At 33.8% G+C, this 18902-nt stretch overlaps 1 protein-coding gene across 3 annotated transcripts in view; it reads right to left on the reverse strand.

Annotated features, from left to right (window-relative positions):
• LOC106718558 (phosphatidylinositol 3,4,5-trisphosphate 3-phosphatase and dual-specificity protein phosphatase PTEN) overlaps positions 1–17033 on the reverse strand; it is a 44320-nt gene extending 27287 nt beyond the window's left edge. For all 3 annotated transcript variants that reach the window (XM_045681201.1, XM_045681202.1, XM_045681200.1), the window contains exon 1: positions 16366–17033. In XM_045681201.1, coding sequence (XP_045537157.1) covers positions 16366–16597 — 232 coding nt within the window. In that variant the 5' untranslated portion in view covers positions 16598–17033. The remainder of the gene's footprint in view (positions 1–16365) is intronic.
• Between the last annotated feature and the right edge of the window lie 1869 nt (positions 17034–18902).

The following is an 18902-nucleotide window of genomic DNA, read 5'->3' on the forward strand; positions in this document are numbered from 1 at the left end:
CCCCGTTTTCTATTTTTTATTCCGCGCGGACGGAGTCGCGGGTAAAAGCTAGTTTATAATATTAGTAAAATAGTAAGAATACAGATGCAATAAATCAAATAAAGTATACTTTTGTGAAATATAAATTAAGCAAGAGACGAAGCGATGCACTCATTTAAGAAATATATTTAAAACTGAAGATATTATCAATTCGTGACTAATAAAGACTTTAAAATTAATAAATGTCGAAAGATAAAACTTTTGAAGATCATATCTAACGCGAAATTATAACGTCGGACAATAAATATACGTCGAGTGGCGATAAAAGGGAAACCGAACAAGTGCTATACAAGGCACGCTTTATGGCGTCACTCGAATGTTATTTGCAGTTTTAGAAAATTATATTTAACGAGTTAATTGTGTTACAGTTGATAAATAATAGAAATAAAACAATAAATAAAGTTAAAAAATAACAAAAAAAAATCTTACTTAATCTTACTAATATTGTAAATTCGAATGCTTAAATGGATGGATGAATGTACAACATATTTTGGAACAGTCTACTAATAAAGATTTTTTTAAATCCAGTGCGGACGAAGTCGGTGAGACAGCTAGTATAAAATAAATTAAATACTCTAAACGATATTAAAGTAATTTAAATACTATCCGGCGCCTTGAAGATACGAGTAGGGGTAGGGACGAACTCCCCCGTCCCCACCCGGACTCCCCCTACTCCTGGCAGATAATTAACGTGAGGTTGTAACTGAGGTTGACAGTTACCTTGATTTTATATACATTTAATGTTCAACATTTTTAAATGCAAACATAATTTCAGCCCATTAGGGTAATGTGATCGTGGGAATTTATTTACACCAATTTAACGCAGCATGATGAAACTTTATATGTTAAAAAAATAATTTTCTGCGAGATAAATTAAAACAGGAAAAATGTTCAGAGGGTTATATGGGAGATAACAAATCTCTAATTTACAGGGTAAAAAGTCTTTAGAGTTATTCTTTCAATGCAAATATGATCCCAACTAGTAGTCACCCGCGACTCTATTGGAGCGGAATTAAATAAAAAAATTATTAGGTAGCCTATTTGTTCTTCTAGATTATGTTCTACATATGTGTCAAATTTAATCAAGATCCGTTGAGCCGTTTCGGAGATACCTTCAAACAAACATCCATCCATCCATCCATCCATCTAAACTTTCGCATTTATAATATTGGTAATGATCATAATTAAAATAAATATGTATGTGCATGTATGGGTAAATGTATGGTAGTTAAGTAATAAAGAGATAGATAGAATCAATTGCGTCACATTATAGGTAAAATCTTTGCTCTGTGCCTTGAGTCAAAGAGCATTAGTATGAAAGAGACCATCTTTGTTGAAAGGTTGATTTTCACTGTCAAAACATATGTAGTAAATACATCGAAATCCTCACAATCTTTGTAAAAATTGAAACACCAATGTGTTTTCATACAATTGGTACAAGCAATGGAAGACAAGCCTTAACTTAATAATCTATATATATAAAAGAAAGTCGTGTTAGTTACACCATTTATAACTCAAGAACGGCTGAATCGATTTGACTGAAAATTGGTGGGCAGGTGGCTTAGAACCAGGAAAAGGACATAGGATAATTTTTACCCCGTTTTCTATTTTTTATTCCGCGCGGACGGAGTCGCGGGTAAAAGCTAGTTATTCACTAAAAAGGCGTCTCTACAACGACCTTGCATAAACATGCAATGCAAACATTTGAACAGCCGTACAAATACAACCAAATCAAACACATTAAGTGAGGGTGTGAGAGACGGGTGGTTGGCCGGACTATGAATAAATCACATCATTGCCTTATCGTGTGATAAAACTGACCATTAAATGCCTGGCCTTGGACACCTCTTGATATGTATTAACATTTATAACGTAATAACGATCCATCCTCAATTATAATAACCTATTTAACCTATTAATCCATTTACTGACTATCTTACTAATGTAATAAATGCGAATGTTTAGATGGATGGATGGATATTTGAAGGTACCTTCGGAACGGCTCAACGGAGCTTGATGAAATTTAACATACATGTAATGAACATAGTGTAAAATAACACATAAGCTATTTAATACATATTTTTTTAATTCCGGGCGGACGGATTCGAGGGCGACAGCTAGCTAAAAAAAAATATTATTAACTAGCTTTTTCCCGCGACTCCGTCCGCGCGGGATAAAAAAAAAAATAAGAAAACGGGGTAAAATTATCCATGTCCGTTTCCTGGTTCTAAGCTACCTGCCCACCAATTTTCAGTCAAATCGATTCAGCCGTTCTTGAGTTATAAATGGTGTAACTAACACAACTTTCTTTTATATATATAAGACTAGCTTTTACCCGCGACTCCGTCCGCGCGGAATAAAAAACGGGGTAAAAATTATCCTATGTCCTTTTCCTGGTTCTAAGCTACCTCCCCATCAATTTTCAGCTAAACCAGTTCGACCAATCTTGAGTTATAAATAGTGTAACTTACACGACTTTCTTTTATATATATAGATTAATTAAGTTATAGATATTCAATCCTTGCCCACAGCTATCATAATTACAAGCAATGAGTGAACGAATCGAGTCCAAACTAGAAGTTAACGGTGAAATACACGATAGCAAAGCGTTTGTCACCACTTTGGTTTGCATAGCAACAACAATCCGCGCCTAACTGCCATACTCAGTCCCAATGCTTAAGTACACAGTAGGTAAGTATAAATTTTTAATATTAAACCTACACTAAGGGTCTCACTTAGTGATAACGAATGTGACTGCTCCAGTAACACTAGGAATACTCTCGTTTATTATTTTATCTTTCTATTCAGTAGTTATCAAGTTGTTTAATATTTTTTAACATAATAAATTAATTTTTAATTTTTATTTAATTTATAAAATTTAAATAGAAACCTTGCTAAATACTATGACATTATACAACTTCGACCTCGAGATCATTGTAGTTGGGGTCAATTACCTATACGGGGATTGTGATGCAATATAATATTTTCGACGATATTAGAGTTTGGATCGCTGGAGGAGGAATAAGGAGTTTAGTGGAGGAGGGGGGGAGGGGAACCAGTAGGGAAGAGGTGGGGGGGACGAGCAACCGGTCACAGTTGCACAAGTGGCGCACCGCACGCACAACGGTACAGTGGCGACGTTGAAGCCGACGCTTGCGCAACCGCACCCCGCCTCGCTTTGCATAGCATTACCTATGTTTCTCTAATACACAAAAAAAAAACCATCCATAATCGTACGTCTGTCTGCTACATGGTAAAATCAACGCAAACACTTTGGAGTTACGGTTTAAAATTGTTTAAATATACGATATCAATCTATTAAATGTTTGCATTTCGTATTCGAAAGTAAATTTTATTAAGTTTAAAACAAATTAAGTCTAATCTTTTTAGCAATCCAAATACGATTGTTGTAATAATTTTTTCTTTAAAAAGACATTAGAACAATGCAACCGTCCGAGACGGTGTCAGCGTACGATATGCTTACATTAGCATTTCAACACCTAACTGCAAAACTACGCGGACGAAATATTAAATTGGCTTGCAATACGACACGGAGAACCGCGCGCCGTAAGGTCTACACATCGCGGTGTGGCTAAAACAAAATTACTATGTACATTGGTCGAAAGTACGATATAACTACTTGAACATTAACCAAAACGTAATCGACATAGCCATAGCGACTTCAAAAAACGGCTGATTAGCTCACTATGACATTCCAGGGATAAAGTCTCGAATGACACTAGACACTGGCAGGTGACAATGAAACATACATTAAAAAAAAGTTTGCATACGCGCGAAAAACATAACCCATGTGTCATACGTTTAAAAAGTTAAGTGTCAAATGTTTAATATAATCTTACACTAAGACATTATTACAAATCTATCTTCTATATCTATATGTATATATAAAAGAAAGTCGTGTTAGTTACACTATTTATAACTCAAGAACGGCTGAATCGATTTGATTGAAAATTGGTGGGCAGGTAGCTTAGAACCAGGAAACGGACATAGGATAATTTTTACCCCGTTTTCTATTTTTTAATTCCGCGCGGTCGGAGTCGCGGGTAAAAGCTAGTTATTCATAAATTTGCCAAAATAGAATACACAAGCGATATGCTCAAAAACAGATACAAATTTTATAAGCAACATTCATAAGAGAAACGATAGGTTTTACTTTGTAGCGATAGAAAATGCATTCTATTCACAATGTCGCTCATTTTGTTGATGACATATATGTACGGGCAAATGGAAATACGCAAGCAAACAGTGCTTTCACATTCGATTCCGTAGAGTTACTAAGTACTAGTTGCTATTGCCTACTAAAATATGTAGATTCGACATCATTAGTATGTATGATTACTACGGATACTGTTTCTATCATTATTAGTTCAAAAGACTATCTTAATAATCTTACTAATATTATAAACTAGCTGTTACCCGCGATTTCGTCCGCGCGGAATAAAAAAAATGCACACAAGATAAAAAAGTTCCTATGTCCATCTCCTAGTTCTAAGCTACCTCCCCATCAATTTTCAGCTAAATCACTTCGACAGATCTTGAGTTATAAATAGTGTAACTAACACGACTTTCTTTTATATATATAGATAGATGTAAATTGATTGATATCTCCAGAGCGGCTTAAAGGACCTCGCTGAAATTTGGCATAGTTGTAGTATGTAGTCTGGAAAAATACATAGGCTATTGAGTTTTTTTTTTATTCGGCACGAAAAGAGTCGCGGGCAAAAGCAATAGTTAAAAAATATCTAGCGGTCGCTCTCGACTTCGAAGTATTACAAAAAATTAGCCTTAAATATGCCCGCGTGCACCTACCTTTCAAAGTCCCATCGACACAGGTATAGCCCTTAGGGCAGTAATGCAAATAAATGTGTATGAAATACGATTTTTTTTTTCGATATTACGTACAAATACTAAAACTTTTTAACATGCTGAGATTTTTAAGAAAATACTAATTAAGATTCTTTGACTAGAAAGTTAATAGTACAAATTCAGTCCGTATTTGTGGTGGATAGCTTCAAGAGTATATAGTATAAAACAAATTATAAATATTTCACAGTATATAATAAGGTATTAAAAAAAGTTATATTTAATATATCGGCATAGTATTGGCATAGTCGAAATAAATTGTAAATAAGGTTACAGAGAATGTTGACTTTACCTTCTACTGCCTCATTAGGTTTTGTTGTATGAAAAAACACGAATCTCATGTTACGAAACGTATTTCAATTATGATTGCTAAGGGACACAATAGGAAGGAAAACCGCAAACTATTTCGTTGAACTGCGTTAAAGATGATTTAAATACAGAACTTTAGAGTGGTCTTGACATATTTTATGTAACACTAGCTTTTACCCGCGACTCCGTCCGCGCGGAATAAAAAATAGAAAACGGGGTAAAAATCCTATATCCGTTTCCTGGTTCTAAGCTACCTGTCCAACAATTTTCAGTCAAATCGATTCAACCGTTCTTGAGTTATAAATAGTGTAACTAACACGACTTTCTTTTATATATATAGAAGATATAACAAAAGAAAAAGTATCAGCAATTGCAAATAGGATAAAAGTGAAACAAAGTTAATTTCACTTTTATTAGTTCATATTTATTTGATATTTGGATTAAGCGATGATTTCCAGAAAAATTACATATAATTATTTGTTTCCGTGTATGAATTTCTCGTCAATAAAATAAAAGGAAATGGATAGACATTTATTTATGTCAAGGTTATAAAAATAAAGAAATAGAGTACCCTTTTCGTACGTTCCTCAAATCTGGCAACACATAAAAGGAAAACACAAAGGTAATGTGCAAGGAAATAACTAATTTGCGAACACGAGGGTGCTTAATAAGGGCCCCGATGACGTAACATCCGGCCCAACCTGTCTGGCCGACTGCGGAAATGCCTTTTTGCATCGCAAAAATAAATTTCCGAGTACATCGGGCCGGCTTACAAAAAACAAGCCGCAAAAGACTCCACACATCTCGTCGCATCGCCCACATCGCCTGTCTCATATTCACTTACTTCATTATATATATCGTGCTAATATTATAAATACGAAATTTTAGATGGATGGATGTTTGTTAGAAGGTACCTCTATAACGGCTCAACAGATCTAGATGAAAACATAAAACATAGTCGAAAGAACACATAGGCTACTTATTAATTCCGCAGGGACGGAGTCGCGGCCTACAGCTAAAATGTGCATTTAATCATCAAGCAACAGTTCTTTTATTAGTTAACATGCGGAGTAATTTATATACACTTTATTTGGATTCTTTTTACGCATGTCATATAGAAAAACTGCATTAAAATACTGCACTTATGTCATAAGACCATTGACTTACAACAATGCGAACTCAATACCAGACAATTTAATCCTGTGTGTGCGCTTTAGAAGTTACATTGCACGCGCATAGACGTGTTGAACTGAAGACCTTCAACTGAACACTCCTATATTATCTAACAATAGAAATAATTACCTAGAAAATAACTACACTACTGAAAGACTATAAAGCGTTGTCAGAGATATATAAATTTGACGATTCTAATACAGTTTGTATGTATTTTTAATTCCACGCGCAAGAAATCGCAGGTAAAAGCCAGTACAAACTATGATTGAAACCACGTCACATAAAAGCTAAATGATATAGTAAACGTTTTTACGATAGTCTAGAGTGTTTCTTTTCCGTTTAATTATTCCAGTTTAATTATGATAGAATGGTTCTCAACAGACGAATCTTTGTAACATAAGGACGTTGTTACAAGGAATTACATATAAAAGAGTAGCGAGGCGACTGAGTCATTATACTATGGATTATCTAGTATAGTTCAACAGACTAGTGCATGCCCAGTATACTATCGAACCAAATGTATAATGAATCACCTATACTGACCTAGATATTGACAAATATCCATTGCAGTGCTGTAATACCATACTCGTTGTTAATATCAATAAAATTTTAATGTTAATTATAGTGCATCAGTAGGGCTTGTAAAAGACCAACGCTTCTTTCGAAACATTATCCGAGATTTGGCACCAGTATATCATCTTTTCTTAGTCCTAGTACATTTCTATGTTACGTTAAATACGAGGTAATTGGATTAGACTATAAATTCATAGCTGTAAGTTACAATCAGATTTAATCAACTTTACTCTTCCATAAATGGTGAATTCAAAGGCATAAAAGAAAACTCTAATTAAATAAGAAATTACTATAGAAACGGTGAAAAAAAAATTCGCAAATACTAGTAAATATAAGATGCTCATACTAGTTCTAAAATATTAAGTAACTAACTGTCGCCCGCAACTTCATCCGCGCGAATTAAAAAAAAAGTAATAAGTAGCCTATGTGTTCTTCCAGACTACGTCCTACATCTGTACCAAATGTCATCAAGATTCATTAAGTCGTTCTGGAGATACCTTCAAACATCCATCTAAACATTCGCATTTATAATATTAGTAAGATAATAAATAAAGACCTTGAAGACGTTTCGATAACAGCAACGAATGCCGAAAGTTTTAATAGGCCGTTATTCAAAAAATCGCTAGCAACAGCCGCATGAGATAATAGAGACACGCGCGGTGTTCGGCCTGTTGCTAAGCGGACTGCGTGTATTCCATTTCACCGCGCACGGCCTTGGGACTTCATTGCCTAATTGCTGCGATTAAATACAGCGGAACTTAACTAAGATCTATTATATAGAGGATATTCATGTAAAGGTGAATATACACTAGAGCATTTTGATACAGGTAAAAGTATAGTTTCCAAAGTACGTCTGGTTCGTGAAAGATACACAACAACATATCATAGAGCGGCTCGTTGTTTTGTTACAAGTAAATACTCTAGTCTATATCCACCTTTATATGCAAGAATTCTAGATGACGTATTAAAATGTTTTGAAAATATTTCACTCATCTTCAAGGTCATCATGAAGTATTAAAGGATTCGAGTTTAGAATCTTGTACTGAGACACCTTGGCTAGATGTCTCATTAAATAGGCGTATTATTACTAATTGAAATTATATAATATACTATTGAAAGCCTATTCTTTATCATATACCTGTTGAGAATATCGTTTTGTTGTCTACAGATTAGACAAATCTTATCAGGCATCTCTTAATTAATAAAAGAACAATATGTAAAGAAAAGAGAACTCTTTTCTTCAAGTTGATATTAAATATTTTTTATGTTTTTCTTTCCTTGTCAAAATTACAGATTTAAATTTATCAATTTTAGACATTACATAAATACTGTTAATTTAATTATTTGATTTCTAGTTAAAGTTAAAAACGTTTTATGTTGTTTCTTTTTCAACGTTAACGTTGTAACGTAGTCAAAGTTAATAGTAATTGGCCAGTAACTGGTTTACGTTAAATTAAGTTGGAATATTAAAAATAAATGAAAACGTTAACGAGGTAAATTAATAGGTTTCACCCACATGTTAGGGTCACACAAAGCTCTGAAAAATGGATTTATATGAATAAATTAACTTGACTATCACATTATGGAAATAATGATCGTGAAAGCGGATTTCTTATTATCGTGATCTGATATTTTGTCTCCAACTAGTTTTATCTTACTAATATAAATGTTAATGTTTAAATGGATAGATGTTTGTTTGAATGTATCTCCAGAACGGCTGTATGGATCACGATGAAATTTGATATAGAAGTAAAATACATAAGGTCTGAAAAAATACATAGGGTATTAATTAAGTTTTTTTTTTAAATGCGCACGGACTGAATCGCGGGCTACAGCTAGTGATACATAATCGCCAATAACCTTAATATTAGTTCCGGGATAAATGGAGAGCATGTATCAAATTACAATAGTAATGTTTGAGAACGAAAAACACGCTGGATTTTGAATTTACACATTACATTATTTATATACTTGCTACCATTTAATTGTAAAATGCCAAAAGAATAAAATTGTACATGTAATTTAAATTGAATTAGTTTCATAAGAGACCTTCAATTTTATTATACAAGAACAGGAAATTGTTGAGATAAATATAAGGTTTCATATTTAGGCGCAGTCAAAAAAAATTATTTCAAACAAATATAATTCTCGCATTTTTTTTCCTATTATCGGACCAAAGAAAAAAAAATTAAAAACTTTGCATCTGTTTTTACGTCTACATTTTAGATAGTTTTCTATTTGTTCATTTGAAATTTATTGGTCACTTTAATAGTTAGAACACAACATCTAGAATAACAAAAAAAAATCGACATTTCACACTTCATTAAAACAAATCTTCTTTACAATTTTTCAGATTTTATAACAAAAAAAAAATAACTCCAATAGCTTAATTTAGAGATTAAACATGTTGAAAACAGGTTTATGAAAGCGGGCAATAAACCAAAGCGTATTGTCACCAGAGTTGACCTTACGGAAGAACTCTGACACCTTTGAAAGCTAACAACTCCGTCTAGAGGCGACTAAACTTTCTAATCTAGAAATATTGTATTCATATTATAATCTCGAATTAAAAAGTTGCTCGACCTGTTTCATTTAATCGTCCATCTGGGTATAATGGTTAGAAACTGTTTGACCGTTACATTGTGGGTTCGATTCCACGCAGTATATTGAACCAAATTGTTATTTTTCGCTAAAATTGTATCATTTTAAAATGAAAATTTATTTAAATAAGTTACTTTTTGTTGCTTAAGGAAAAAACAGTACATGGTTAATTTAAAATTATATAAGCGAAAAAAAAAACTATATGAGGAATATTAATACTATATTAATAACATCAATATAAAATACTATCCAGATTGCAACTTATTATTGATTGTTAGTTCTCTTCTCTTAGGTTAATTCCGCGCGGATAGAGTCGCGGGTGACAGCTAGTAAATACATAAAATTAATTTCGACTAGTAATAGAAATAACTTATATAAACTAAATTTAAAACAAAAAAATATAGTATATTCAACAATTCTAGTATTAGCTGTAAATATACCATGTAAATAAAATAAAATAAACCTTAGTGCACATTCGCAAACATTCATCCCCTGCTGTTATGTTCCAAACTTGAGGGTAAAACTTATACAAACTTTGAAGGTTCATATTTATTTATATCAAATTAACAGCCCAAAAAAATAAATTTAAAGCTTCTAACTGTAAGAATAAAAAAATCCATTCTAAAGTCCAGCTTCGGTATCCATTAAACAAAGAGCGAACTTTCCGCATTAATAACGACAAACAAAGCACGGGCGACGCATAAAAACTGTAAAATTATACCAATGTATACGTGACATATGGCACACCTCTGGCAACAGCGTGTTCTACACACGGAGGATAAAAGATTACTTATAATAGTACATGCGCAGGCGCAGATAGAGCACGCGCACATAGCAAACTGAGCGACCCACATGACCTATCCCAATCCTACCCTAGTAATTAGGCAATTTTCTTAATGCTTTAACAAAAAAAAAGTAAGCCTTTTTAAAAGAAGACACAAAATTTCAAACAATTCAAAACAGCAAGCATTCAGTACATAGGGTCATATTATAATGGTCACCCATCGGTTGAAGAAATAAACTGAAACACTCCAAAACAGCAAGCATTCAGTACATAGGGTCATATTATAATGGTCACCCATCGGTTGAAGAAATAAACTGAAACACTCCAAAAGTATATAACTAAAAATCTAATATATAAAATTCTCGGGTCGCGGTGTTTGTGGTTAAACTCCTCCGAAACGGCTTGACCATGAAATTTTGTGTGCATATTCAGTAGGTCTGAGAATCGGACATCTATTTTTCATACCGCTATTAAGTTTTTTTAACTGCGCGCGGACGGAGTCGCGGGCGACAGCTAATTAATTATATTAATTTTCAATTAGAAGACATCTCTCACAAATCTACACTGACTCTCTTAGTACTTAACACGTACACAAAGTAAACAGCAAACATCAGTTTACAGCAGTGACGATACAGTTTGTGTTGGTGATTACCATCAGACGATGATTGACGATCGCGTGACGACAACCAGACGGCGAGAGTGACCAACCATTAAACACACCAACACATTATAAGCGAAATAAAGCAATTAACCGTATGTTTCCACTGCTGTAACATCTATACACAAAACATATTTTCATCTGTTATTTTCAAAGACTGACAAATCTTATATCTATATCTATATATATAAAAGAAAGTCGTGTTAGTTACACTATTTATAACTCAAGAACGGCTTGAATCGATTTGACTGAAAATTGGTGGGCAGGTAGCTTAGAACCAGGAAACGGACATAGGATAATTTTTACCCCGTTTTCTATTTTTTTATTCCGCGCGGACGGAGTCGCGGGCAAAACCTAGTTTACAATATATTTCAGACAATGGAAATTAACTGTTTTAATTAAAATCTTACCAGATTTTTATTAATTTACTAATATTTCTTTAACCAAACAAGTCCTAGTGCTAGAATATAATTTACGAAAATAGTAGTATAATGGAATCCCACTGAAAATGTATAGGTACTCATTGCGCAAATAATTAAGACATTTTAGCACTCCAATTAAATTTAAAAATAACAAATATGAATCTCCAAAACCGTTTAGACAATTAGCATTTAAAATCTGTTAAGTTAACTAAAATTAACTTTAACATATTCTTACATAGATGTAATTTAACATCGTTTTTGGGCTAATAACGACTATTACATTCAAACGAGCACTTCAGGGTAAAACGATTATCGAGTGATCAATTAGTTAAATAATTGAAAAACTAATTACTTATGAATAGCTTGCCACAGAACCGATAACCTTCGTTTCACTATTCATTACTTTTCAAATAAAATGAAATTCAAAGTAAATTCCATCGTAAATGTTATCACATGAGTGAAACAGTTTTTATTTAATTTAGAACAAACTAACTCCCACCCGCGACTTAGTCTGCACAAGATAATTGTATTATAAACTAGCTTTTACCCGCGACTCCATCCGCGCGGAATAAAAAAAATACACACAAGATAAAAAAGATCCTATGTCCGTCTCCTAGTTCTAAGCTACCTCCCCATCAATTTTCAGCTAAATCAGTTCGACCGATCTTGAGTTATAAATAGTGTAACTAACACGACTTTCTTTTATATATATAGAAGATAGAGAAAAAAACATTTGAAATATAAAAATCTGTTTGATTAAATAGAGTACTAAAAGACTCTAATCTCAATTCTACGTATATTACAGATACGTGTAACTAAACGAAAATAATCTAACAAGAGCTGTCATCCTAAGAACCCATGACCCATCTCGTGTGGCTATCTGTCAGCACACGCATCAAGGTCAACATGTAAATAAAATTGAAAACCGACGACAGCAATACCCTCCGAGCGAGTCATAAAAACGGAATCAAGTTATTTTAAACAATCGTAAGTAATAAAATCCACACGATCATAACATGTGCAAAGTACTATACCGCAAATTGTATATTGTTGCTAAGCGACAGCGCAGTTTATTTTACAAAGTAAACAAAAAATAAATCATAATAGAGCGGCGTATGACGGCGACTACATAAAGGTCAACGACCTTTTTATTAGACCTTCATTATGTTGTGAATATGGTTTTCTAATGTGCGATTTGAAACTTAATCTGTGCATAAAGGTGCTGATCCACTAAACTATAGAATAAACTTTAAATTAACATAAAAATCAAACCATATAATTGCTAAAGTAATATGGTAGTCCCACAATAGTAACAATAAGGGAAAAAGATAAAAGGAACACCTGGTTTACATTACACCAGCATGGGCTTGCTGTTGCCAGTTAATATTTATATGATGCCAGTTGTATGCCACTGTATATTGATTTTGAATGCTATTGCCATACTGTACTGCCATCATGTAAAACAGGCATAATGCAAGCATATAATCTTACTAATATTATAAATGCGAATGTTTGGATGGATGGATGTTTGAAGGTATATCAAGAACTGCACAACGGATCTTAATAAAATTTGGCACATATGCAGAACATAGTCTGGAAGAGCACATAGGCTATTTTATTATGTTTTTTTTTTATTCCGCGCTGACGGAGTCGCGGGCAAAAGCTAGTAACAATACAACCTCAAAAAAACTTCTTAAATTTTATAAATATGTCACCATATATGATTAAGCTATACAGGAAAACCATAGAGTGGACTCAAAGAGGTTCATTTGTGTATGCCAAACTATCAATTTGATTTAGAAAAATTCTTTCCGTATTTGAAATCCCAATATATTAAATGCTTAAAAACTATTTACTAGAGCTACATAGAGAAGAATTAATGTTTGGCAAAAATAACTAGTCCACACAAAATTATCATATAATCCAATGTAAACACACCTTAAGGCTTATTATACAATATATTAATGCAACAATATAGCTTTCTGACACCACTAAGCGTAACATCAAACAATGTAGATGCCAAAAAACGGTGCTAAGTAATCGCATGCGGCACTTGGCATTGACAGACCGCCAAATGACAGAACGTGTCACATTTATATTAACACGATTACAAACCATGAATAAATTAATGGATAACTTCAACCGTCACAATGTATAATTAAAATAATTTGTTAATTTTTATAGCTTAGGCTGTACAATGAGGTTTATAACTTTTTTAAATGAATATAATTTTTTTAATGAATAACTTCAAAGGTCGCAATGTATAATTAAATTAATTTGTTAATTTTTACAGCTTAGGCTGTCCGATGAGGTTTATAATTTTTTTAAATATATAGGCTTATGCATAGGCTACAGCTTCTTACACAAATGATACAAGAAAGACTAGTAATTTAGTATTTAAAAGCATTTTTAAAATTTTTTATAAACTCGAAAAATTTTCAAATATTACAAAATATAATTGCTGAGCAAACATTGTGGTGTATTAACAATAACAACGTGCTGAGTTTTAGCTAAGCATACCAGGTCATTGACCTATGCAGGCACTGATAGTATTATCACAGACTATTGATACAGGGGAAACAGGACAACTTGCTAATATAGTAATACACTATGTAGTATATGTATTTATATTATACTAGTTGTCGCACGTGACTACGTCCACGCGGAATTTAAAAAAAAGTAATAGGTAACCTATGTTTTCTTCCAGACTATTGTCTACATCTGTACCAAATTTTACAAAGATCTATTAAGCATTAGTTTTGTACTGTTCTTGGTTGCAATCTTGTTCGTTATTGAAAAATCCTACTTCTTGTATTTGATAAATAAAAAATCACATTGACAAGTTAATATTTCATATATAGAATTCCATTACTATAAGAAATGTGCACAATTTTAGCAAATTATTACAATCCAGGTGGCCGTTTGCCACCTTATGATATAAAAAAAAAAAAAAAACCAAGGCAATACCAGCCGAACCAACCAATGTATAATATAAGAAAATGGAAATGTATAAATTCTGCCTACACCTCATGGTTAGGGTTAAGGGTCAATGTCAATCATAAAATACTAAATACTAAATACTATCCAAAAGTCTGAATTTACACATTTATTATTTATTGCAAGAAATATCCGAAACTTATTGTATAGGCTAATTTATTCATAATTACTTTAAAGTTTATAAGGTGTATGTTATAATTTTTTCAATATCCAAGATGGAGGTCACAGTTTTAGGAATCATCAATTAAAAATAAATCATGATATTAAATTTGACATGACAAACAAAATAGAGCATCGGTGGCTCAGGGGTGAAGCACTTGACTTGCAATCTGCAGGTCCTGGGTTCGAATCCCGCCATGTACCAATGTGTTTTTGATTTTCGATTTGCATATGTACATTTATCCGACGTTCTTACGGTGAAGGAAAACATCGTGATGCAACCTGCACATATCTGAGAAGAAATTCAATGATATGTGTGAAGTCAACCAACCCGCACTTGGCCAGCGTGGTTGACTATGGCCTAGTCACCCCTAACTTGGGGTAGGCTCCGAGCCCCTCAGTGGGGATGTATAGTGAGCTGATGATGAAACAAAATTGATTCATACATTTATAAAAATCTCACTCAAGTGAAAAAACAATTTATTAGTGAGTCTGAAAAGATTTATAATATCCAGGTTAAATACTCAAGAAGGCAGTATTAAGAGCACCCAAATCCAAAATACATGTGTATAGATATAAAATAGAAGCGAGAAGTGTGAGGACTGCAACAAATGGAAGTCTATAGTCTGTACTATCCTATCTATGATGCTATTTTTTATGTATCTCCCAATACTTAATCTTACTAGTAATATTAATGGTAAAATTTACATGGATGGATGTTTGTTAGAAGATATCTCCAAATCGAGTCAATGGATCTCGTTGATATTTGGCATAGATGTAGAACATAGTCTGGAAAAACACTTAGGCTACTAGTTTAGTTTTTGAAATAAACCAAGATGAATAAAATTAAATTGAATAGTATTTGTTATAACTACAAAATGATAATCCTACATCAATAATATTAAAAATAAATTTATAACAATCATTTATTTAATTTTAAATTGACAGCCAAAGTGTACTTAACCTTCATAAGGCATGATTTATTACAATTAGAACTATTTGTTAAAAATCATTGTTAAGAATTATATTAAACATTTTCAATGAAGGCCTTACAATAAGGAAATAAATTTTATTATTATTCTATTAATTCTATATTCATTATTCACTTGTGAACACTTTGAGAACAATTTTTAATTTTATCTTTGTAATAGATCTATATCCAGAACAAAATGTACTTTATATTGTAAAATAAGCATATCTGAGATTCTTTACTATGATAATCAAACAGTTCATGTGTCTTAGAAACATACTACATCCTAAGTCTATAAAGATATGAGCTAGGAATACTGTTGCTATGCGAGATAGTGGACTTGAATATTATCTATACTTGTACTGGAGGCACTAGCCTTGTCTATTTATGTTAGTTGATGGATAAAATAGTGATATCCTAACTAAATATGGTTTTTAAGCATATGTAAGAAGTTTAAACCTTATTACAGTTTGTCGCATTTATAGGTTATTTATTTGAGACTGAAAATTTAAGCGTAATTTGATTGTTTAAGACGCGTTATAACCTCAAAAATATACGAAATCGTCGAATAGTTTACGGCCGAGGCGACGTGCACGCTATAATTCTATGTGCCCTTGAACAATTTAAGGATGCTCAAGACAGGTTATCAGGCTTCGCCGCAACTTTGCTGAGTAAATATCGTCACCGAAACCCAAACGAATGCATTAAGGAATAGTACAAGCAACTACTTACCGATTCCAAGACATAGATCATTTTAAAATATCTCACACAGCACTAGAAACACAAAAAAGGATACATGCTAAGTCCAAATTGAAGCCGTTCTTTGTGTAGCGTTTCCGCTGTTTGCTGACGATGACCTTGAAGGGGTTATTCATCTTGATGCTTGAGATGGAGTTTGCCATGGCTGGCAGGTCGGCGCGCCGTGGCAGCAGTTCGGCCGCCGCCGCGCCCTTCGCGGGTCCTCGCGGCACCCAACCCTTTTCGGGTGCCTTCCGTTCGCGGCGCCGGCAGCTCACACAAATACCCATAAAACCTCCGCCGCGCCGAGCATGCCCCGCTCATCGGGCCGGCGGCGGAGCGCGAGCGGACGCCGCTCCCGCCCGCTAACTTGCGCCCGCCATGCCCAGCCGATCGCCGAGCGCCTTCGCCGACCTCCCTAGCTCCCGACCTCCCAACCTCCTCGCCGCACTGAGACCACCCTGACGCACCAGACACTATAGCATACTCCCGGCACTCCACGCGCAACACTATCTACACGGCAGGACTGGGAATTATCTCGCGCGAATGGCGTCCATCCTGCATTAACACTAGATCACAGAACACGACCGACAAGAAACAGTTGCACAAGAAAGAAAGATGGTTATGAATTGATGGCCGAAAGTGCAGAAGGCGTCCCATTCGCGCTCGACCCGTACGCGCTCGTCGGACAGAGATAAAACACAACCTTAATTTCTAGTAGTGGCTAGCTAGCTCTCTTTGTTCACTGCAGATTCTACTATTCATCGCAAGGTGGCGTGATCTTTGCTACGTTCCGCGCGAATATTCAAAAATGGAAAAATACATTTTTGTTTCAGATAAAAAGGTCATGTAAATTTCATCTCATTTAAACTTTGAGGAAAAACTGTCACTTCAATCTACTTAATGTTAATTAGTTTTTGTTTATTTAGTAAATATAAGATAAAATCAAAACTACAAAAATAATTTCAAAATCTTATACGTTTTCTATACAACATAGATGGCGCTGTTTTGAATGAAACTGTTTTATCCACATAGCTTTTCGTTCTGAAACCTAAAAGGGACTGTCAAACCAAAATTTAAAAAAATCATGTTTTCATAACAAAACCCTATATAATATATAGGTAGTTAACACTACGTAAAGGTACATAAGGACTTTTAAAATAAAAAAATAAATTATTAACAACAAGATCCTAGAGAATTTACTTTTCACTTTCCTCCCTTGTCTCTGTAGGTGGTGCGCTGGACTGGACGCTCTGTCCGCTGCCGTGCATAAACGATCTTCTATCAATCCTCAGAGTACAAAAATAATACCCTAAGCTAATAAATGAGGAGATACAAATTATACCCCTTTGATTTACGGGCGTGAGTTATGTTGGTGTAAACTTCGATTTACAATAGTTTCATTTCCACTTTCATTTGGTTGTAAATGCTAAATCTATGTGAGGTTTATTTTTATTTGGCATCGCGCGGTTTGCGCATATGCCACTGACAAAACCAGGGAAACGTTTATCACGATTTAAAACGACATTACTCACGGAATTAGAAAAGGAACAGATAGGGTGTTATTATGATAGAGTAGGTATAAGGATTTAAAATTTCAACTTATTATTTAACAGGAAAATAAATAAAGCTGTATATATCAGAATTAGAACATAAAAGAAGAGATTTGATAGAAGTAGGAAGTAAGCACACGGATGGAGACGAGATGATTATAAAAGGAAAAAAACGTCATTCAAAGGGCAGGTAAAATATATGATTAAGATCAGATACATCCCAACAAGCACACAAATCTAAACCAATTATATTAAACCTGGCCAAATGTACAGGTGTGCACACATGACTCAATGTCATTCGAATAATTGATGAACTACTTTAAGAGGTTGGCTAATAAGTATTTAGTTGTCAATAATCATTGACGCCTGGGGATGGCAGCTCCGGAATATCGTTACCGTTCAAGGATAAATATCATTAAAAGTACACCTTACATATTTACAGCAAATAAACGTTACGTTAATAAGGAGCTCACTGAACTCGGCATGCGCTGCAATGTCACCTTATAAACTTAAAAAATAAAACCCCTTTATCTACACAATGTGACTAGTGGTTTAGGAACGTTTTCGGGACCAGTATGTTAGCATTGATTTTTTATTAATAACAGAAGGCAGATGTATTGACGCATTGATCCAAGTAAATATTTATCATCTAATTACCACATCCACATTACAAGCATCGAAGTCAATTTGCACTCGGCTGTGTTTAATGCTCACGTTTTCAATAAAAAACGTAGTGTCCAGGTTAGTGACACGCGGCTTGTAACTACAAGTCTACCAACAGAGATATACTCTGTTCCAAATGTTCATCTATATTGTTTTAACCACATTCTAATTTATTTAAACAAATACTGTCATTATTAGGTTAAATGGCATGTGGCATCATTATAATGTTCCTTATCAATCAAGGGAAAGAGGGTCAATGTATAAATTTATTCACACTATCATTTTGATGTTATCAGCATTTGATAATGTTACAACGGTCTTATGAGACCGCTTGCCGCCAATGAGGTTACACAATTCCTTTAGTAGCTGAAAATTGATA

The sequence above is a fragment of the Papilio machaon genome, chromosome 15 (assembly GCF_912999745.1).
Source record: "Papilio machaon chromosome 15, ilPapMach1.1, whole genome shotgun sequence".
Taxonomy (NCBI): Eukaryota; Metazoa; Arthropoda; class Insecta; order Lepidoptera; family Papilionidae; genus Papilio; species Papilio machaon.